This window comes from Pteropus vampyrus, unplaced genomic scaffold (genome assembly GCF_000151845.1).
Source record: "Pteropus vampyrus isolate Shadow unplaced genomic scaffold, Pvam_2.0 Scaffold171, whole genome shotgun sequence".
In the NCBI taxonomy this organism is placed as follows: domain Eukaryota; kingdom Metazoa; phylum Chordata; class Mammalia; order Chiroptera; family Pteropodidae; genus Pteropus; species Pteropus vampyrus.
Window position 1 is genome coordinate 3,064,392 of NW_011888952.1, and position 20,288 is coordinate 3,084,679.

A 20,288-nucleotide genomic window follows, 5' to 3' on the forward strand; every position below is an offset into this window, starting at 1 on the left:
CACACAGCAGAGAGAATGAACCAATATCCACGGTTTGCCTACAGCAGCACTTCTTAAACCTTAATGTGCTGGGGCATCTTGTTATGCTGTGATTTTGATTCACTGGCTCTGGAGCCCGACAGCTGGAGTCTCTAGTCAATTCCTGGGAGCACTGAAGGGCATGCTTGGGGTGGGAAGGGTCTGCTACACTTTACAGCATGACTCTCCTGTAGCACTCATCATAACATTGCATTCATGGGGTCAGGGGTTCACAGATATTGTTGAAAATAGCTTCTGGAATTCCCTTAAAATCAGCAGCAAGCCGGGAGACTAGGGGAACAAACTTTGAGATCGACATAAAGCATTTCCTGCTTTATGGAGCCTCAATGCTGTGATTATTTTTGAGAGTCAAACAACTGCTACCATTTACTGACCACCTTGTAGGCTGCAACCTGTGCCAGGTGCTTTATGTCTGCTCTGGTATGAACTGTTATCCCATAGAAAGTACTCAGGCCTTGGCAGGCTCTCAGTAAATAGTAGCTCTTATTTCTAATTCTTACAACAAACATGCCAGGCTTGAAATAGCCACTTTTCTAAAGATGTAGAGACTTAACAATGAGAAAAGAGACAAAGAGGTTAAATACTTGTTCAAGTTAATTACATAGCCAACAGGTGAGGCAGTCAGATTTCAGACCTCAGGCTCTTAAATATATTGACACAGCATAAGTCTTACCCAAACTCTCTTAAAGGACACTGAGTTTCAGAAAAGAAAGGTGTGAAATCAGCAGTCTTAGGGCAATGAGGTACAGAGTGGGAGTGAAACAGGAGTCCAGGGCTGTGACTCCCAAACCCTCATTCTTACCCCATGCTACCCTGCATATATAATTTTTCAAACCCTGAAGTAAACAAAGATGCCAATAAGGCCTATCACCTGAGAAAAGTGACTCTGCCACCCCACCCCCACTCCCACCCCCCCAGTTTCCCTCCCAGCTACAGACTTCCTGACCCTAGGGTTGAGCTGTCAAGACCTCCCCAGACGGCACACTCTGGTCACATGATGCTCACGTGTCTTTCTCCTTCTCAGAACTTTCATACTCCAGGAACACGATGTGCTGGGGATAGTGGCCACAGATATCCCCATTCACATTTTGGATCACGCTATAACAGTAGTCTCGGCCAAACAGCTCCAGACATCTCTTCTCAATGCGCTCAACCTGCACAGAGGAGGAAATCTGAGCATAAATAAGATGCTGGGGCTCTGAGTATGAGAATTAGGTAGTTCATGTTCTGGAGAGGTCACTAGAAATTACATGTGCATCTGTGATTATTATTCAATGCCGGAAAGAGACCTGTTGCTAAGTCACAGGCCCTAATGTGTAGTTCATTAACCAATATGTGCTATACTTTAGGAGGGACCCTGAACCCCTTAGTGGTGCAGTGAAATTGTCCATGTTAAGCATCTGAAGGAGAGGATTACAGATTTCTTGAGATTTTCAAAGGCGTCCACAACCCGTAAAATATTAAGAACTCTTGCTCTAGGTTACTTTAACTGGCACAAATCCATTATCTTCCCTTGGCTCCAGATTCTTGCCCATTCTCTCGCCACAGACCAGTACTTAGAAGCTCTAGTTAGTGTAATGAGTAAAAGCTGCAAACAGCTGTCTCCTTACACACCATTAGCTTTTGAAATAGAAGGAACAGCTCCCCTTAAAATTGCTGTTTTGTTCACGGTTCAAGGAAAGACTCCCTTAAAAAAGGCATAAGACCTGTAACATCTCAAGAAGTCTGCAAGAGACCAGGAGGTTCACAGTGGCTTTAAGACCAGCTTCAGTGAAAGTCAAGAATAACTTATGATGACCCTAATCTTCAAGGGTGTGTAAGATGGAAAAAGGGCTCAGCAAAACCACTGACCCTCTTCAGCCACTCAAGAGCAGTGAGGAGAAAAAAAATTCACAGCAGCTTAAACCAGGAATCCTCAAATTTTAAGGTGCATGAGTTTTATTAAGAAGCCTGTTAAAAAAATGCAAATTCCAGATTCCCACCCTCAGAAATTCTGACTCAGCAGAACTGGGTGGGACCAAGGAATCTTAATTTTTAACAAGCACCCCAGTCGATGCTGAAACAGGTGGTCCCCAGGCTAAGCTCTGAAAAATACTTGGTCATTTGTAGAGTGGGGAAGTTCCATCATTACTCAAGTCTTCCCTCAGTTATTCTAGGGACTAGCAGATGCCAACTGTGGTATGTCCCAGCAAAGGTAACCTCTGGAGCCAAACCAGAGATTCGTGGCCCAGGATGGAACAGAATCCCACTGGAAAACCCGATGCTAAGCCTGCCAAAACTACGTGGGGAATGAGATATGGGTCATTGCACAGTCAACAAGATTCCCATCAGACTGCTGGACAGTGCCTAGAATGGCGATGGCCTAACAAAATCCGGCCAAAAGGAGACTGAAGGGAAACCCAAGGATAGAAAATAAAGGAACTAAGACCTGCTTTTAATAAAGAAACAGAGAGGGTGTGCGCTGTCTTCTGGATCTACAGAGGAAGGAAAGAGATGGGCCTGAGTTGAAAGTCAGGCTGTATAGATAACAATATAAGAAGGCAACACAATTCATCTCTTGGTACTCCATTCTGCCCCATTATCTCCAGGCCCTTCGTTTTGACCTCTGACCTGAAAAAATTCTCTATATTTCTTTTAATCTTGCCTTGGGGCAACTTTTTTTTTTTCCCTACGCCTAATGCAGAGGAGTGACCCTCCTCAGCTCCTCCTCTCCAATCTCTGAATATGCCCACCCTCCCCACCCCAGCTGATCCTTGACGTCCAAACCCCTTCCAAAGGACATCCCTCCTTGGCTCATTCTGACCTCAGTTCCTCCTTTTTCGGTTTTTAAACTCGACCCTTACTCCTCGGATCCTGACCCTGGATACTACCCTTTTGCTCCTTTCTCTGACCCCTGACGTCAGCCTTTCTGCTGTAACTTCCCATGTCAGGGACCTTCTTCTGCTCATCGCGTCTTCGACTCACCTTAGAGCCGCCGGTCCCGCTGCAGTCCTTGGCCCGGTACTGAGTCCGGGAGAACTCCTCCAGTAGCTCCCCGAGCCCCGGCTCCTGCGGCGGCGGGTTGCTCGAAGAACTCGAGGACCCCGGCGAGGTAGCAGCGGCAGCCCGAGCGCCAGCCATGGCCCAGCCCCGAGTCCCTTCAGCGTCCCGTCTCAGCGTGCCTCAGGCCAGCCCATGGCACCGGGGGGCTCTGACTTCCAGTACGGAACCTCCAGTACCGCCTCAGCAGCCGCCTTCCGCTTCCACTTCCGGCCCCGTCCCACCCTGCCGGATGTTTACCTCGGGCCTGGCCAATCGGAGCCCGGGACTCGCGCCCTGCCCACGATTACCGGCCCTCTGTTCGACGCGGAGCGATCCAAGTGGTCTCGGTGAAGGGGCCGCTGCCACTCAGAAAAACCTGGTGCTCCGCCCAAAGGAGTTTCCTTTAGAGAAGCCGGACCAAACCATTGGGGCTGCAGGGTGGCGGTGCAGGAACGGAGGGAACTCTTCTAGGCAACTAGTGTTTGGCAACCATAGTAATATTAGTAAGCAATAATAAAACAGATTTCATAAGACACTCTACTTGCACTGCTCCTTACAACATCCTTGTGATTATAGTGCTCCTATGGTCAACCCTTTTTACTGAAGAAGAAACCGGCAGTTGTAACTGGCTTGAAATTCTAATTGAAAAGCCCAATATATATATATTTTCGTTCATGGTGTCATGTAAGAATGTCCAAACCTATAAAGAACTTTTATAAGAGTTTACTTGAGCTAAACTGGCAACATATGTCAGGGAGCAAGATCGCAAATGCTCCAGAGAATTGGCAGTTTTGCAGTTTTATGTATTTGAAATTGAGGGAATTTAAGGAAGATTATAAGAAGGTAGAAGAAAGCAAGGTGAAGATTGGATTACAGGATAGTTAACAACATTAAGTGCTCTCTTGAGGGTGCTTACCTTACTGCAAAGGTGTGTTAACCTAGATGCACAAAAACAATGGACAGTGCTTCCTTAAGGCAAAGATACACCTTATACTAAAAAGTTATATGCCTGGTGCCACCATAACCTGCCCAGTTAGGAATTTATAATCAGATCACCCTGTGAGGTTACTTTCTGTAGAACCCCTTTTTCATTCATGGTGGAATATTTGAAACATCACAGAAGTGAAGAGAACAGTATAATGAACCCTCATGTTTCCAATAGCTGGTTTCAACAATAATCAACATCTGTCAATCTGTTTAATCAATCCACATCCAATAGAATTTTTTTAAAGCAAATCTCTTTATTTCATCTGTGAACAGTTCAGTATTTATCTCTGACAGATTAGTACTATTAAAAGATGATTAAGGAAGACAATTTAAGTGTTACAAACTTTATTTAATGCTTTATGAAATGGGCAGTTCCCAAGGGTCCAGAGAACTGCAAAATGGGGCAGAAAGTAGGAAGCTTTTATAGAAGAATAAGGAACAAGGAAGAGAAAAATAGAAAATGAATTGTTGACGTAAGAAACATCCAAACTTGTAAAGAATTTTAATGAATTTATTTGAGCCAAACTGACTACAACTGCCAGGAAGCGAAATCTCAACAGATTAAGACGATGCTCCAGAGAATGGTAGTTTTGCAGTTTATTTTATACATTAGAATCAAAGGAGGCGACATAAGTAGGGTTACATGACATCCATTAGTAGTAGATTAAGGAGGTGGGAGAAAGCAAAGTGGGGAAATCTCTGGGATTGGATAAAAAGTAAAATGGAGGGACACAAACTTCTTTTACATTGGTGGGTACAGGAGAGTTAATAACATTTACAGCACATAGACATGGTTTGTGGAAGGCGGCGTGGAGCAAGATAACCATAACGGATTCTGTGGTCTCTGCTCTGGTGCAGTGGCTTGTTCCCTGAGGGGTTTGGAAAAAAGAGATTACTCTGACATTCCAAGAGTATGTTATTTTAGATACAAAAAGACAATAGACATGCTCACTTAAGGTAAAGGTTGACCTTTGTCGAGAAAGCTACAGGCCCAAGATATGACTACCCATCATAACCTAGAAATTTTAATGTTCAGACCATACTATGTGTTTAATTTTAGTCTCTGGGTTTGTAGGGCCTACCACGCAGGCCTCTTAGGGGCAGTAAGGCCCCTAAGATTCTCAGGTTTAATATGTGGCCCCTTTTTCATCCAAAGAATAAAGAACACGGAAATAAATACAGTCATGCATTGCATAAGATTTTGGTCAATGATGTACTGCATACATGACAGTGGTCCCATAAGGTTACAATAAAGCTGAAAATTTTTTTATCACCTAGTGACATAGCCTTCGTAATCCTTATAGTATCTAGTGCAACACACTACATAAATACTTGCATTGTATTATAAATGCCTACAACATTCAGTATAGTAATATAACCTCCCAGGTTTGGAGTCTGGGAGTTGTAGGGGAACAAAATTTTTTACCCCTAAATATGTCTATTCTGCATAAGGATTACTTCAAGCTGGTTAATAAGAAAAGGGAGAAGCTCTGAAAACCAAGCAGAAGTTACCCTTTGTAATACATTTATATTCGTAAGGTAAATCAATAGCCAAGATATGGAAGCAAACTAGATGTCCATTAATAGATGAATGGATAAAGAAGATGTAGTATAGGCCTTTTGAACCACACTTCTCTTGCTCAGGCCTGCTTCCATGTCTAGAAGTGTACTTTCCTTTCTAATGAAACTTTTCTTTTCTACTGTATTTCAGTGTCTTCCTCAATTCTTTGTTCAATAAATCAATAACCTGGGCAATGCGCTGGGAGAGGATCCTCACTCTCTGATATATATATAATATATATATTACACGTATATATACACAATGGAATATTACTCAGCAATAAAAAAGAATGAAAACTTGCCTTTTGAGACAACATAAATGGATCTAGAGGGTATTATACTAAGTGAAATAAGTCACACAGAGAAAGACCAATACTATATGATTTCACTTATATGTGGAATCTAAAACAAACAAATGAATAAACAAAATGGAAACAGATCCACAGATCTAGAAAATAAGCTAATGATTGCCAGTGGAGAAGGATGTGGGTACATGAGAAAAAAATAAAATACCTCTAAAAAATTTGCATAATAACCTTACCCTTTTTTTCCTGTGCTTTTCCCAGTAACCTCTCGTAACTGACTCTCCTGCACCCAATGTCTTTTGTCTTCAGCTGAAGATGGTATTTAAAGTTTTCAGCCATTTTGGCAAGTTAGTCAGTTTTCCTGGGTCTTTCCCATGTATACAGGAGGTATACATGTTATTAAACTTTTGTTTGGTTTTGTCCTATTAATCTTTCTTTCATTACAGGGATGTCTCAGCCAAGAACCCAGAAAGGTAGAGTTAAAATTACTTTTCCTCCCCTATAGAGCAATAGGTTATACTATATAACCTGGGTACACAGTAGGCTCTACTATGTAAGTTTGTGTAAGTTCACACTATGATTTTTACACAACCAAATTGTTTAATGAGGAATTCCTAAGAACATATCCCTGTCATTAAGTGGTGCATGACCATATAGAGCCTAAAGTTGGCTTGGCATTTGGGGATGGCTGACTAGATATACTGTGTTTTTGATCATATGGATCATTTATAGGGACTTGAAAGTTTTCTAAGTTTGTTTGTTGACCTGACCAACAAACCAGGCAGGAGTGGCTCCATTTGGGCCTAAAAACTTATTTCAATGGTTCCCCCATTTGATCATACCTCTTGACCATTAAGAAGTTTGATCAAAAATATCGGTATTAGCATGACTCTCAGTTACCATTGCTTCTTCAGGTTTCAGTGTAGTATTCACAAGAGATGATGTCAGGCTTATATTCTTGGAGCCAATTAAATTTTTCTGATGTCTTTTGTCATTCCAGTCAGAGAGAGACCATCTCTTGGCTGGTCGATGTCTACCCACATGTATTTATAAAAACTTTTGAGAAAAACACAGCTTATTATGGAGACAATAATAATTATTAGCAACAAAACAATATCCATGGTTTGAAGAGTGCTCCTGAGCCAGGGGCCCATGATCCAAACTAGCTAGAATATTGGGGATATTTCTGTAAGCCAGTTGGCTTATTTATATATTTAGTGTATTTCATGTAACTATGTTCCCACTTGCCCAGAAGTGTTTATTCTGTAAGCTTGTTCCAGAGAAACTGAGGTATTAGAAATCAGGGAGAAGTTTGTAACGGGCAGAAAGAAATACAGAATCATCAGCATCATAGCAAATCCAACAGTTGGTTTATCCCTTGCAATGGCCTGAGATATGTGAATAATGGCATTATCCTTCCATACCAGGGCAAAACAAAAGGTAGAGAAAAGAATCATAAAGGCTTTCATTGTGTAAGAATTGGGAAAAAGATGGTCAGACAGGGAAGGTGGAAAAGAAAGAAACATTCTTGACTGACTTCTTGGGAGGAAGCAGTCTACCTTGGTGTCAGACACGTCTCTTCCTAGTCAATTTGATTTTGAGTTCTTCAGCATTTGCACAGGACCAGATGTCAAGTGGAGCTTCCATCAGTTATGAAATATGCACCCAAGATTCAACAATTTGTTGTTTGGCAGTGGTGTCAATGGTCAAGAGTACTTGGTAGGGTCTTTTCCGTGACTCTCATTTTTGTAAAAGCATCAGAGTACGATGATAATTGCCTGTAAATGATGAAAGACTAAAATGCCCATGGTTGGAGATCTGATAAGAATTCATTATAATAAAAGTGACAAGGAAATTGGGTTATTTCTGTCACATACATTTTAATATGAACACTGGAATTATGACTGATAATATTATACCAGGACATAACATGTTTTTAGAAATTTTACATAATTTCTGGCATATTTATGTTAATATCATACTCATGCAAATATAAACTAAGAAGATTAAACATAACTTTTTATTTGAAAATGCTTCCTATGTAATTTAGCATCTCAAATAAGCCTAATTAGCTTAACACTTCACTTTTTACAGGGAGAGAGAATGAATCTTTTGAGATGTTCTAAGGGACCCTCTATAAAATCCCAAAGTTAGAGATCAAACAACAACCACAACCACAACCACAACAACAACAACAATAACAAAACCCACTTTATTTAGAATTTGATTTGAGGGAAGTTTGTCAAAAATATCCATTTAATCAAAGTGACAAACTTCAAAGGCAAATACAGAAAGTGACACAGTTGTAAAAAACCAAAAACCCTTAGCTCTTTCAATATGGAGAAGACTGGGTTTTCTTAAGTAATCAAAGACCTGGTAAAGATGGTGTGAAGCACAGCAAATTATTTTGGTACGACACAAATCTGCTTTCCAAGCGGATTACTTGAAAGGTAAAGAAAAACCTTTGTTTACAATTTCTAACTAAGAGTAAACCAATAATCTACAGAAACATTGTCTTTTTAACAGAGAGAAAACTAAGTTCTAATTTTGCAATAGTGTACCTTTGATATTAAAACTCACTTTTAAGAACTTAAAATAAACCCATTGCAATATTATTAGCCAGCTTGACCACACGTAAGATTCTTCTTCCAGAGTTTTCTTTTCCACAAACCTTCTACAACTTTTTATTTTAATATCCATTCAGGATTTTTCCTTTTTTTTTTTTTTTTTTTTTTTTTGCCTTCTTTTTCTGGAACAACAGGTTGTTTTGCTTTGAGACAAATTACTCTCTTTTTCCATTAACAAAACACATCTCCACACTTCATACCTATTCTCACCAAAAACACATCCTATTTTCCTTGCATAGAGATGTCTCCCTTATTAGTTCTAGTAGTTTTAATTACATATATTTAGTAGAATTCTTAACACTTAGAACCCTTCATTCCTAGTGAAAACTAAGAAGTAAGCAATTAATGGACTGTTATATTAGTATTTTGTGAATTGGCAAATTTATAAATACATTTCATAATTTTTAAAAGTATAGTAAATTTTTCAGTGTGACACAAAACATGTTTACTAATAGACCCAAATATCTTTAGTTCCTCTGCAAAAAGAGGCCAAAAGTGAATAAACCTACGTTCAGTAATCAATGTTTCAGTATTTTATCTTATTTGGAAATGATCTAGATATTCAATGAATTTCTGTTATTTAACTTATCTTAGTTTAATTATAAGGTTTCAAGTTACCAAAATGGTTTTGGAAATAATTTTTTAAGTAGACATACCACGAAGCATAATTATTGTTAAAAAATCCGTTTATAAACTTTTACTTACATCTTTTTAAATTGCGTGTTCTTAACAATTATGTTTCAATTACTCATGAAAATTTCATGAGACATTAAACAGCTAATCATCATCTTAAGTTTTCTTTTATGCTGAGAAATTCTGTAATAGAGATAACATGAGCTTATTTAACTTTTAGTAAGTTTAGGTAGAATAAAAGTTGTATGTCTGCATGATACTTAATTCTGATAACTCTAAAGACATGACTTTTTAAATTAAAACAACAAATTTATTTATTTTTAATTTAAAATTATTGGGGTGACACCGATCAACAAAATCCAATAAGTTTCAAGTGTACAATTCAATAGTATGTCATATATATATTGGACTGCGTGTTCACCACCCATTTGGATTTCCTTCTGTCACCAAATATTTGACTCCTTTTACCCCTGTCTACCTCTCCACACCTCTTTCCCTCTGGTTGAAGAGGAATTTTCACTCAAAAGGCTAACCTTATAATCAACTCTTTGTTCTGCTTCTGTAGCTATGCTTGCCACATAGGCTATAGGGCAGGGTGACCTTGAAATTAGCTAAACACTCATCCTCCCTTTTGCTTGTTCTGCTTAAACAACAAATGTAACTGCCCGTAACCCATAGCAACTCCCATGCTTTGTAACTGTCTGAGGACAAATTAACCAATTGACCCATGCCGACTAAGCACTGTAAAAGAAAAGTTGCATCTGAGCTCGGGGCCCAGATCTTCAGAGCGCTAGCTCCTCTGGGACCACTGGCATAAAAAACCTGAATTCTCCAACTCTCGGAGTGCTGCTTGGTTTCTCCCAGCCTGATTTTTGCAACATTTCCACAACATAGTAACGACTAATCTACTGTCCACATCCATGAGTCTCTGTTTGTTTATCATGTTTGTTTGTTACTTTTAGATTTATATTCCACATATGAGTGGTATCACGTAGTTTTCAACTTTTTCTGTCTGACTTATTTCTCTTAGCACGATTATCTCAAGATCTATTGTCGCAAATGACAGTATTTCATTTTTTCTTATAGCTGAGTAATATTTCACTGTATATATATACCACATCTTCTTTATCCAATCATCTACTGTAGGACACTTCAGTTGCTTCCATGTTCTGGCCACCATGAATAATGCTGCTGTAAACATCGGGTGTATATGTCTTTGTGGATAAATGTTTTCAGGGTTTTTTTGGTAAATACCCAGAAGAACTAGATCATATGAAAACTAACAAACTTAAACTAGCTTTTTTTTTTAACCAAAGATTATACTAAATCACATGAACTTGAAAAACATTTGGGTTCGTTTTCTGTATTTCTGAGAGTATACTTGATTTATATAAATGTTTAATTTTCTTTAAGCCAATTAAACAGAACTCTTTACAAATAAATTTTGGCAATACTATCCAGAGGTAGAAAAAAATCACATATCTATAATATACATATGTAGACATAGCTGGATCCAAATCCAGCTGTTTCTGAGAGATGGAGTATGTTAAGGTCACCTATTCAGATAGTTTAAACTTTTTAGTATTATTTGTGAAGAAGGCTTTTAAGAGTTTTCATTTGCCTAATTTCCAATAGCCTTTCTCCTCTTCTGATAAGAATTACCTTCCTAACGTTTGTATTTCAAAGAGTTGATCCTCAGTTCCTGGAGAAAACCAGTTAGAACATTTACATCTAAAAGGCACAGGGAAAGACTTTTGTTTCCTAAATCCAGAATTTTTACAATATCTACGAATTTTTTGAAATGAATAGGGGAGATTTGGGGGATTGGTAAAAAGGATAGGTAGGCTTTTTCTGTTCTTGTAAAGTTGGGTTTTATTTATTTATTTGTTTGTTTGTTCATTTATTTTTTGTTTTTAATTCCTAAGAGAACTGGTCTGAGACCTGAATAACATCAAGGGCTGACCCACTCATCCAACTACATTTTGTTCAATTTGCTTCTTTATATCGAGGAGATCTCCAACTAAGATAGAAATCAAAAGACTCCTATGTTCTAGATTTAGAGTTATTTGTCTTTGGAATTTTCTTTTTCTTTCTCTGGGTATATAGGTTTATTTTAGCTTAAGGGAGAAGGCTTTTAAAAAAGTTCCTATCAGGCTCTGAATATCAGCTTCCAATTTGGCCAACTTCTAACTAAAGAGTTACTTTAAAAAAATCTTTCAAATATCTTGTCAAGTTTCAGTCAGGAAAATGTAAATATTCCTGGCAGTATTGAATAAACCCATGGACATAAGAGGTGTTTCTGAAAAGGGTACAAAAGGTACTACTTTCCCAAAGACAGCCCAAAGAAAGGAAGACTCGAATGGTTCCCCAGAGAGCTGGCAACAGTTGGTAGGATCCTAGCCACAACCCAAATATTTGGTCCAGCCATATTTTTGGGCTTCCAAGCTGATATGCCTACATACAGAAGAAGTGGCAACCTCCATGCCGCAGTCAGGTAGAAAGCCTAGCCAAGTTCTCAGGACACAAAATGAAACAAACAAAAAGGTATTAGCTTTCCCTAGGAAAGAAAGAATCACTAACTAACGGGTACCCCAAAACAAAATTTACAAGAGTCTGGATTTGGAAAAGAAGAGACGTTATGAAATTTTATCTTCCTTTCTCAACCAGGCACTACAGAGATCCAGGAGAGCTGTCACTGATAAGAATTTTCACCCTTCTCAGGCTTCTTTCAGTTTTGCCAGGATCACACCTACAGGCTCCTGAGCAAGGGGGGCTTAAAGTAGAGAAAGTATCCTCGTATCTACCAGAATTTGGCAAAGTTTTCCATTAATTTTAGTGGCTGCTTAAGAGAATAACTGGTAACAGTTTATCTCAGAGTCTCATCAACCCTAGTAGGAAATTACTGGTGTACTCCTTTGAGGGTAGATATGGAGGAGTTGGAGTTGGTGTGGAAGGAATTGACAAAACCTTCAAGGGCAATCTTTTTTCCAGTGTTCCAGTTAATTGCAAATAAGACACTGAAATTTTAGCCAGTGTTCTGATGATGGACCCCTTAGAAGATGCAATAAGGGAGGCCCAGGTGTTTTAGGTTTCTGACCTTGGAACTGTTGGAAGCTGTAAGGCCACTAACTAGGCAGACTTTTGTTTGTGGTTTTGCAGTCTCTTCAGAGTGGAAAGGCAATTGAGACAGAGTATTAGTAGACTGTGAGTACTCAGATAAAGGAGGATGGAGGGGAAGTAGGAGTAATATCAGTTTTATAGGTTTTTTTGTTGTTGTTTTTGGTAACTCTTTTGTCTTTAATTTTTAGTAGTCTTTTGCAATGACTCTTCCAGTAAAGCTATTTTGAAGTCTTGAAGGCTTTTGGAGTCTTCTGCATACCAATTAAATCTCATTCTGTTTGAGATATGGGACCCCTTACTTCCAAGTACAGGTATAAAATGAATGATCTTGTCTAACTGGAAAGTACTCCATAATGGCCATTATAATTCCAGGTTGTGTTAGTAACATTTTGCTATTTTAGTAGATATTTACAGCTCCAACACCACAGTTCTTAGACAGAAAGTGAGCAGTTGTGCTGGAAGGCAGTACACTCAATTCTTTGAAACTTGAGTATCTCATTTCTTTAGCTAAGCCTTGGGTCTATCAGAGCTAAATTAATGCCACTGGTTGTTTCTATCTATCTATCTAGATAGCTAACTAGCTAGCTATCATCTATCTATCTATGTTTGTCCTTGATGGTATACCTTGTTGCATAGAAAATTTCTTGAGAGTAGCAGGTGATCTAGCATAAATCTAACCCATTTTGTGACCAACTTATTCTAGCGCAAGAATCTAAGATTTAGGTGGCAAGCACTCTAACAGCTTTTAAATGTCCACCAATTTTGTGGACATTCTCATTAACAATAGAACTATTATCCTTTACCTCATGTGTATATTAGCAGAAACCAACCGTAATAGGAAATATAACTAGATATCTGCAGAAGCCGAAGAGATGGTACTATGGACTCTCAAGAGTTATTAGGTGTGCACAAGTTCCCAAAGCGGAACTCCGGATGAACCAGTAGAACCCAACAAATTGGGACTGTGGACTAAGCAAGGGCTAGGGATTCAGTTCTGGGTGAACTGTCTGATAGCTCAAGGTGACCTGCAAAGCCCTGGACTGAGACTGTGGACTAACCAAGGGCTAAGGACTGGCGTTCTGTCAGAGCCTTCCATCAGTCTGGACTGACTTGTTAATCTTGGACTGAAAAGTCTATTAGATCAGGAGCTCATGAAAAGAGAGAGTAGCTGGGATCTAAGAGGAACTTACCACCAATCCTCAGAAATAGCAAAAAAGAATTCAAAAGTTTCAGCGGGTATTAATACCTGTGTTGCTTGTTGTCCAGGAAGCCATCTCCTTCAGATCCCAACACTGTCACCAAAATTATTAAAAAAAAAAAAAATTCAATTGAGTACATTTTAAAGATCTTATTGGCATTCTTCAATGATTCATGAATCAGGCAGCATCCAATCTAGCATATAGAAAGGAGCTCTAAGGAAATGCAAGACTTTTAAAGGCAGAAGAGAGCCGAAACAAGGAAGTTATACTAGGTAAAAAAGTGGAATGGTTGTGGTACTTACCTTTAAGGGATAATGGGGGTCTACCAGGCAGATAACCAGTTAGTACCAATCAGGTGATTCCTGGCTGATTAGTTTAAGATTCCTTTTCTGGGAGAGGTAGAACTGTAATTAAGTCTTGGTTTGGTGACATGGGGCTTAGCATAAATGACTATTTGGGGCCTGTTGTCTTGTTTTTAACAGTTCTAAAATAACAATATCAAGATTATTACTAATAATATGACTTATTAAAGTCAGCTTTAATTTGTAGTTCTTTTTTCCTTAAGACATATCCCACTAAGGATTCTCCATTACATTTTTAAATTTTAAAGTCATTTAAAATAATTCTTTTCTGTTCAAGTTGATAACTCCAACTTGATATATAGTTAAGTTTACTTGCTTAATTTTATTTTCTGCATTAGAGCCTGAAAAGCCTGGTAGGCCTCCCAAAGATTGGTTTGGTTAGATCACCCACAGTCCTCTAGCAAAGGAGTTCTCAGCCTTGAGTTTGTATCAGACTCAATCAGATACCTACAGGCCTTATTAAAACAAACATCGCTGGGTTATATCTTTGCAGTTTCTGATTCTATCCATATGGGGTGGGTCCCAAATATTTGTATTTCTTAGTTTCCTGTGATGCTGATGCTGCTGATCCAGGGACCCCACTTCGAAAAATGCTGTTAGCACATCGTCCATCAACATGTGCCTGTGGACAAGTTATTTCCCCTGAGTCTGTTTCCTCACTGGTAAATAGGTACAATAATTTCTGCCTCATAGGGTTGATAGGACAAGATGCGATAATGTATATAAAGTATTTAGCAGTGTGCCTGAAATAATAGGTATCCAATACATGTTGGTAGCTGAAGCTATCAACAAAGAAATCATAACACTAACAGCTTACACTTGTATGTAGAATGTACTTATGTGTCAGGCACTATTTGTGATGTTTTCATGTGGTAATGCCTCAGTTTTACTGACTCCATTTTGCATTTGAGAAGAGCTAGGCATAGAGAGCAGGAAAGTCTCCAGGGCTAATGTAGTGGAATTCTGCATTCAGGTAGGCTGGGCCATTCTCTTCCCCTCTGTGCTGTGCTGCCTCAGTGCCCACTCTGTGACGTTAGGACTAACTGAGCTGGGATCTCGGCTCATTTACTCATCAAACATATTTTTAGTTCATGGTGACCATGGATTGAAGTTTCTATAAACATCTGTGTATAGGTTTTTGTATGATCATAAGACTTCGTTTCTTTAGGGTAAATACCTTAGACTGGGATTGTTGGGTTATATGGCCAGTATATGTTTAATTTCACAGGAAATCATCAAACTATTTCTCTAGCGTGACTATACTATTTTGTATTTCCGCCAGCAATGTATGACAATTTCAATTGCTCTGAACCATTGCTAGCAATTGATATTGTCAACAATCTTTCTTTTAGCCATTCCAATAGGTATACAGTGGTATCTCATTATTGTTTTAATTTGTATTTTCTTGGTTACTAAAAGGTCAAGCATCTTTTCATGTACTTATTTGCCATATACATATCCTTTTTGGTGGAATGACTATTCAAGTCTTTTGTCCACTTTCAAATTGAGTCTGTGTTCTTGCTATTGAGTTTAAAGAGTTCTTTATATATTTTGGATACAAGGTTAAAATCTTGCAAATGATTTGCAAATATTTTCTTCTAGTCTGTGGCATACCCTTTTATTTTCTTAATAGTGTCTTTTGTAAAGCAAAGTTTTAAATTTTGATAAAGTCCAATTTATCATTTTTTTTCTTTTAATGGACTGTGTTTTTGGTGTCATTTCTAAGAACACTTTCCCTAACCACTATTTGCAAAGATTTTTTCTTGCTTTCTTCTCTTTTATAGATCTTCATTTACATTTAGATCTATGGTCATTTTGAGTTCATTATTTTCTTAAAAAAAACGACAGACTATTTTTAGAGCAGTTTTGGGGTCACAGCAAAATGGTACAGAAGTTTCAGAGATTTCCCATATACCCGCTGTCCCCATACATGCACAGAATCCCCATCATCAACATTCCCCACCAGAGTGGTACAATTGTTACAATGTACACATCATTATCATTCAAATTGAGTTAATTTGTATAAGGTATGAAGTTTAGGTTGAGGTTTTTTTAAACATATGCATGACTAATTGTTTCAACATTTCTTGAAAAATTGTTCCAACGTCATTGAATTACTTTTGAATCTTTGCCAAAAATTAATTGGCTATGTTTGTGTGGGTCTATTTCTGAACTTTCCATTCTATTCTATTGATCTATGTGTCTGTCCCTTTGCCAATATCACATCGTTTTGTTTACTGTAAAACTGGGTAGCATGATTCTACCAACTGAATTTTCCTTTACAGTACTATTTTTGCCATTTTAGTTCTTTTGCGTTCCCATATGTATTTCAGAATCAATGCAGTGAACATGGGGGTGGGTATGTTAACTTAAAAAATAAAAAGGCTTTTCAAATTAAGAGGCAAACAAATGTTTATTTAAGATCAATAAGAACAGCTATTTGGGAATAATTCATTCAGGTAGAAGCTCAAATAATTTTCTGATTTGTAGACAAAGGCTATGGGTATTTATGAGAAAAAAGGAGAACAATTACATCAATAGAAGGAAGGCATTTCTGTTGGAGCAGATAACATAGCATAGTGATATTAATTCTAAATAATGTTTTTAATTTTCAGTCTAGTAGTCATCAGTCAGTCCAGTGGTCATTGTGCTATCTTTGTAAAGAGTTCTTTGGGAAACAACCGTTTAGGCCCAGTCCAAAGGTCATTTTGCCCTGTTTTTATATTCCAAAGATTGGCGACATGAGACATGCAAGGCAGTTCCTCTGGCATGGCAACTCTGGCTCCATTTTTAAGGTGGCTCTGTTTATATTATTGTTTGCATATATTTACTTGAGTCAGTGTTTCCATTTTCCTTGGATAAATATCCAGAAGTGGGATTGCTGGAGCATTTGGTAGTTTTATTTTTAATTTTTCGAGGAACCTCCATACTGTTTTCCATAGTGGCTGCACCAATTTACATTCCCACCAATAATGCACAAGGGTTCCTTTTTCTACACATCCTCACCAACACTTGTTATTTCTTTTCTTTTTGATAATAGCCATTCTAACAGGTGTGAGATGATATATTATTGTGATTTTGATTGGCATTTCCCTGATGATAAGTGATGCTGAGCACCTTTTATGCATCTATTGGCCATCCGTATGTCTTTTTTGGAAAAATGTCTACCAAAATTCTCTGCCCATTTTTAAATTGGATTGTTTGTTTTTGTTATTGAGTTATATGAGTATATTATATATTTTAGATATTAACCCCTTATCATATATATGATTTTCATATATTGTATCCAATTTGGTAGGTTGCCTTTTCATTTCGTTCATGGTTCCCTTTGCTGGGCAAAAGTTTTTTAGTTTGATGTAGTCTAACATGTTTATTTTTGCTTTTGTTGCCTTTGGTTTTGGTGTCAATACAAAAAAATCATCTCCCATACCTATGTCAGGGAGCTTACCACCTATTTTTTCTTCTAGTTTTATGAGTTTAGTTACCTCATCATTTTAACTCTATTACTTCTGTAAAGATCCTATTTCCAAATAAGGCCACATTCTGAGGTACTGAGGGATGAAGAACTGAACATCTTCCCCACCCCGCAGGGGATACAATTCAACCCATAACAGGAGGTGTAGAAAGATTGTTCCTACTATACTCTGTGGACTGCACCAGCTCCCTGCTTCTCTCTTTTGAAGTGGCTGCTTCTTCTTATATCACAAGATGAGTGACAGGGATGACATCCATTTAACACTTTCCTTTCTCCTTTGGGGCAATGAAGGGCCACCTTCTTCCATTCTCTAATGAAAATATTATGAAAAAGCAATCAAACAAATATTTTACTAACAGAGAAAAAGGTAAATACTGAAGGGTATCTCATGCTTTTGTTTCCACCCCTTATAACTTACAGAAACTACCTGTGGGATTGGAATGCCCCAAACTAGCAGCTCTTCTGGTGGCAGCTCATCCAGTCTGTCTGCTACATGATGAAGGAAATAAATGGCTAAGATGTCCCCTTACTTGCTTTGCAGGTTGACCAAGGGTCCTTTGATACCATGGTCCCTTGTAACCTGTATCAGTCAGGGTATCAGCAGGAAGTAGATGGCATATCAAATTTGGATAAATGGAGGAAGTTCTAATAAAGGGGCTAGTTACAAAGGTGCGGGCAGTTAAAACATGAAGGACAATGCAGTGCTTGGGGCTAGTGACAGGAAGCTGTTATCGTCCCCCTTGCCAAAGGGATGAGTGAAACAGAGGGTTACCTAGAGAGAGTTGTCTTGATTGAACCTCTTTCAAGGGACTCAACCAACCCTAGGTGTCCTCATGGGAGGGAAGGGAGAGAATAAACACCCCAACTTCATTCTCATTATTCCCTCTACACCTTTTTAGAAGTCAGAGGATACGGGTGCCTCTAATGTGGCCCATGTCCCTCTATCTCTGAGGGTTGCGGAGAGCAGAGGGACAAGGTTGGAGAATGGATCTAGAGGGGCAGATAGAAGACATTTAGTTCATCATCCCTCTTCTGGAAGACTGCAATCCCCTCTGGCATTCCTGACTTCATGTCTGACTCAAGCCATTCTCTACTCAGGCACCAGAGTAATTCTTTTAAAAAACACAGATCCGATCAGATCACTTCCTCCTTAAAAACTGTACTGCCTGCCATTAAGGCTCTTCCCAATGTAGCCCCTGACCACTTTTGAGAGGCTGTGTGCTTCAAGGGAAGCAGGTCCTATGCCCAGCACCAAGGGTGGATTAAGATCATTCCAAGTTAGTCATGGTGGTCCTATTCCCTCACTTATGATTCAGGCATGGGCAGATGACATATTCCTGGTTAATGGAACAAGAGAAGAAGTCTGCTGGGGGCTTCTGAGAAAGGTTTCCTTGTGGGTAGAAAGAGATGCCATTTCTTCTTCATTTGGAAGTTGTCATGCCTTGCACTGTAGCAGCTATCTTACAACTATGAAGGCAGCTAGTCTCTGAGGGTAGTGCCACCAGACATGCTGAAGAAGGCAGACTAAAGACATGGAGAGAACCTGGGTCCTAGATATTACAGAGTCGCTCCAATCCTGGAGCCATGTACTTCTCATCATTTTGTAATGAGATCTAATAAATTATCCTTCATGTTTAACCCAGTTCACCTGAAAGTAGTCTTATTGAATCAACATGAAAGCACTTGAAATTTTTGTGCCTCTGACTAGAATGCCTTTATTGTTTGTCTGATGAACTATACATCCTTCAGAACCCCAATTCACTGTTGTCTTGCCCTATGACATCCTTTCTTCTTTCCTTGAAGATTTGGTTATTGCCTCCCCTAGGGTCCTTCAACATTTGTTCCCATGACAGGAAATATTGGCTGCATCTAGTTTCTTTTTTTGCCTCCCTTTTTTTTTTATCTTAAGTCAGCAACCAAGTTTTTGTGTCCTGAAAATTGGGGTTTCTCTTACTCTAAGGACAATTAACCGGCTTAAAAAATAGTTTTTATTAAAGAACTTTTCAAACATGCAAAAGTGGAGAGAATAGTAAAATTACTCTATGGATCTATCACCCAGTCTTAATAATGGTCGACGTTTCACCAATCTTATTTCCTCTTTTACCACGCTTTCTATTTTTCACTGGAGTATTTTAAAGGGAATCTTAGGCATCATATATTTTTGCCTATTAATACTTCAGCACACACTTTTAACTAAGAAATCAAGGTTTAAAAAAAGTCAGCCAACATGAATCAGTTTGTTTTTAAAAGCTAAATCCAATAGTTTATTAATTTATTTAATAAATATTTATAAGTTTTTACTGTGTGCCAGGTCTTTGTTTTGGCTCTGCTGTTATTGCGCTAAACAAAGAAGATCTTCACACAAGGAAACAGATAACAAGATGATTTCAGAGAGTGATAAACAAAATGAGGAAATAAGGCAGAGTAATAGACAGTAACTGGCTCAAGGAGGACTCTATCTTAGTTAGGGTGATCAGAACAGTAACAAAGCCTAGGTTTAAAAATGGAGCTCTGGAGCCTGAGTTCAAATCCCAGCACCACCACTTCCCAGCTGTGTGACATTGAGAAAGTCATTTGATCTCTCTGAGCTCATAAAATATCCACTTTATAGAGTTGTTTGAAGCGTTAAAGGGTTAACAGATCTAGAGCACTTGGTACAGTACAAGGCACCTAGTAGATGTAGGAAGAGAAAAGCAAAGACTTTTGAGCCAAAACCTAAATAATGAGAAAGAACTAGCTGAATGAAGATCTATGAAGTCTTCCAGATGGGAAACCAGCAAGAGAAAACGCCCTGAGGAAGGAGTGAACTTGTGTTTGAGGAGGAGAAGGCAGCTCCATGAGCTGGAGGGGTAAGCCTGAGAGGGGATTAATGGTAGGAGGGGCGGGCAAGGGTCAGGTCATGAAGTGGCTTTCAGGGCTTCAGTTAGGAATTCAGACTTCAAGGACGGTGGGAAGCTGCT

The 20,288-nt window shown here is 38.6% G+C and overlaps 1 protein-coding gene across 6 annotated transcripts in view; it reads right to left on the reverse strand.

The window, feature by feature from the left end:
• MTMR14 (myotubularin related protein 14) overlaps positions 1-3,311 on the reverse strand; it is a 48,016-nt gene extending 44,705 nt beyond the window's left edge. For 3 of the 6 annotated variants that reach the window (XM_011370621.2, XM_011370620.2, XM_011370619.2), the window contains exons 1-2: positions 3,004-3,311; positions 1,045-1,193 (exon numbers count right to left, since the gene is read on the reverse strand). In XM_011370621.2, the coding sequence (XP_011368923.1) occupies positions 1,045-1,193; positions 3,004-3,159 (305 nt within the window). In that variant the 5' untranslated portion in view covers positions 3,160-3,311. The remainder of the gene's footprint in view (positions 1-1,044; positions 1,194-3,003) is intronic. The other 3 variants (XM_023536860.1, XM_023536859.1, XM_023536857.1) reach the window with 2 other exon arrangements.
• Positions 3,312-20,288: the final 16,977 nt, after the last annotated feature.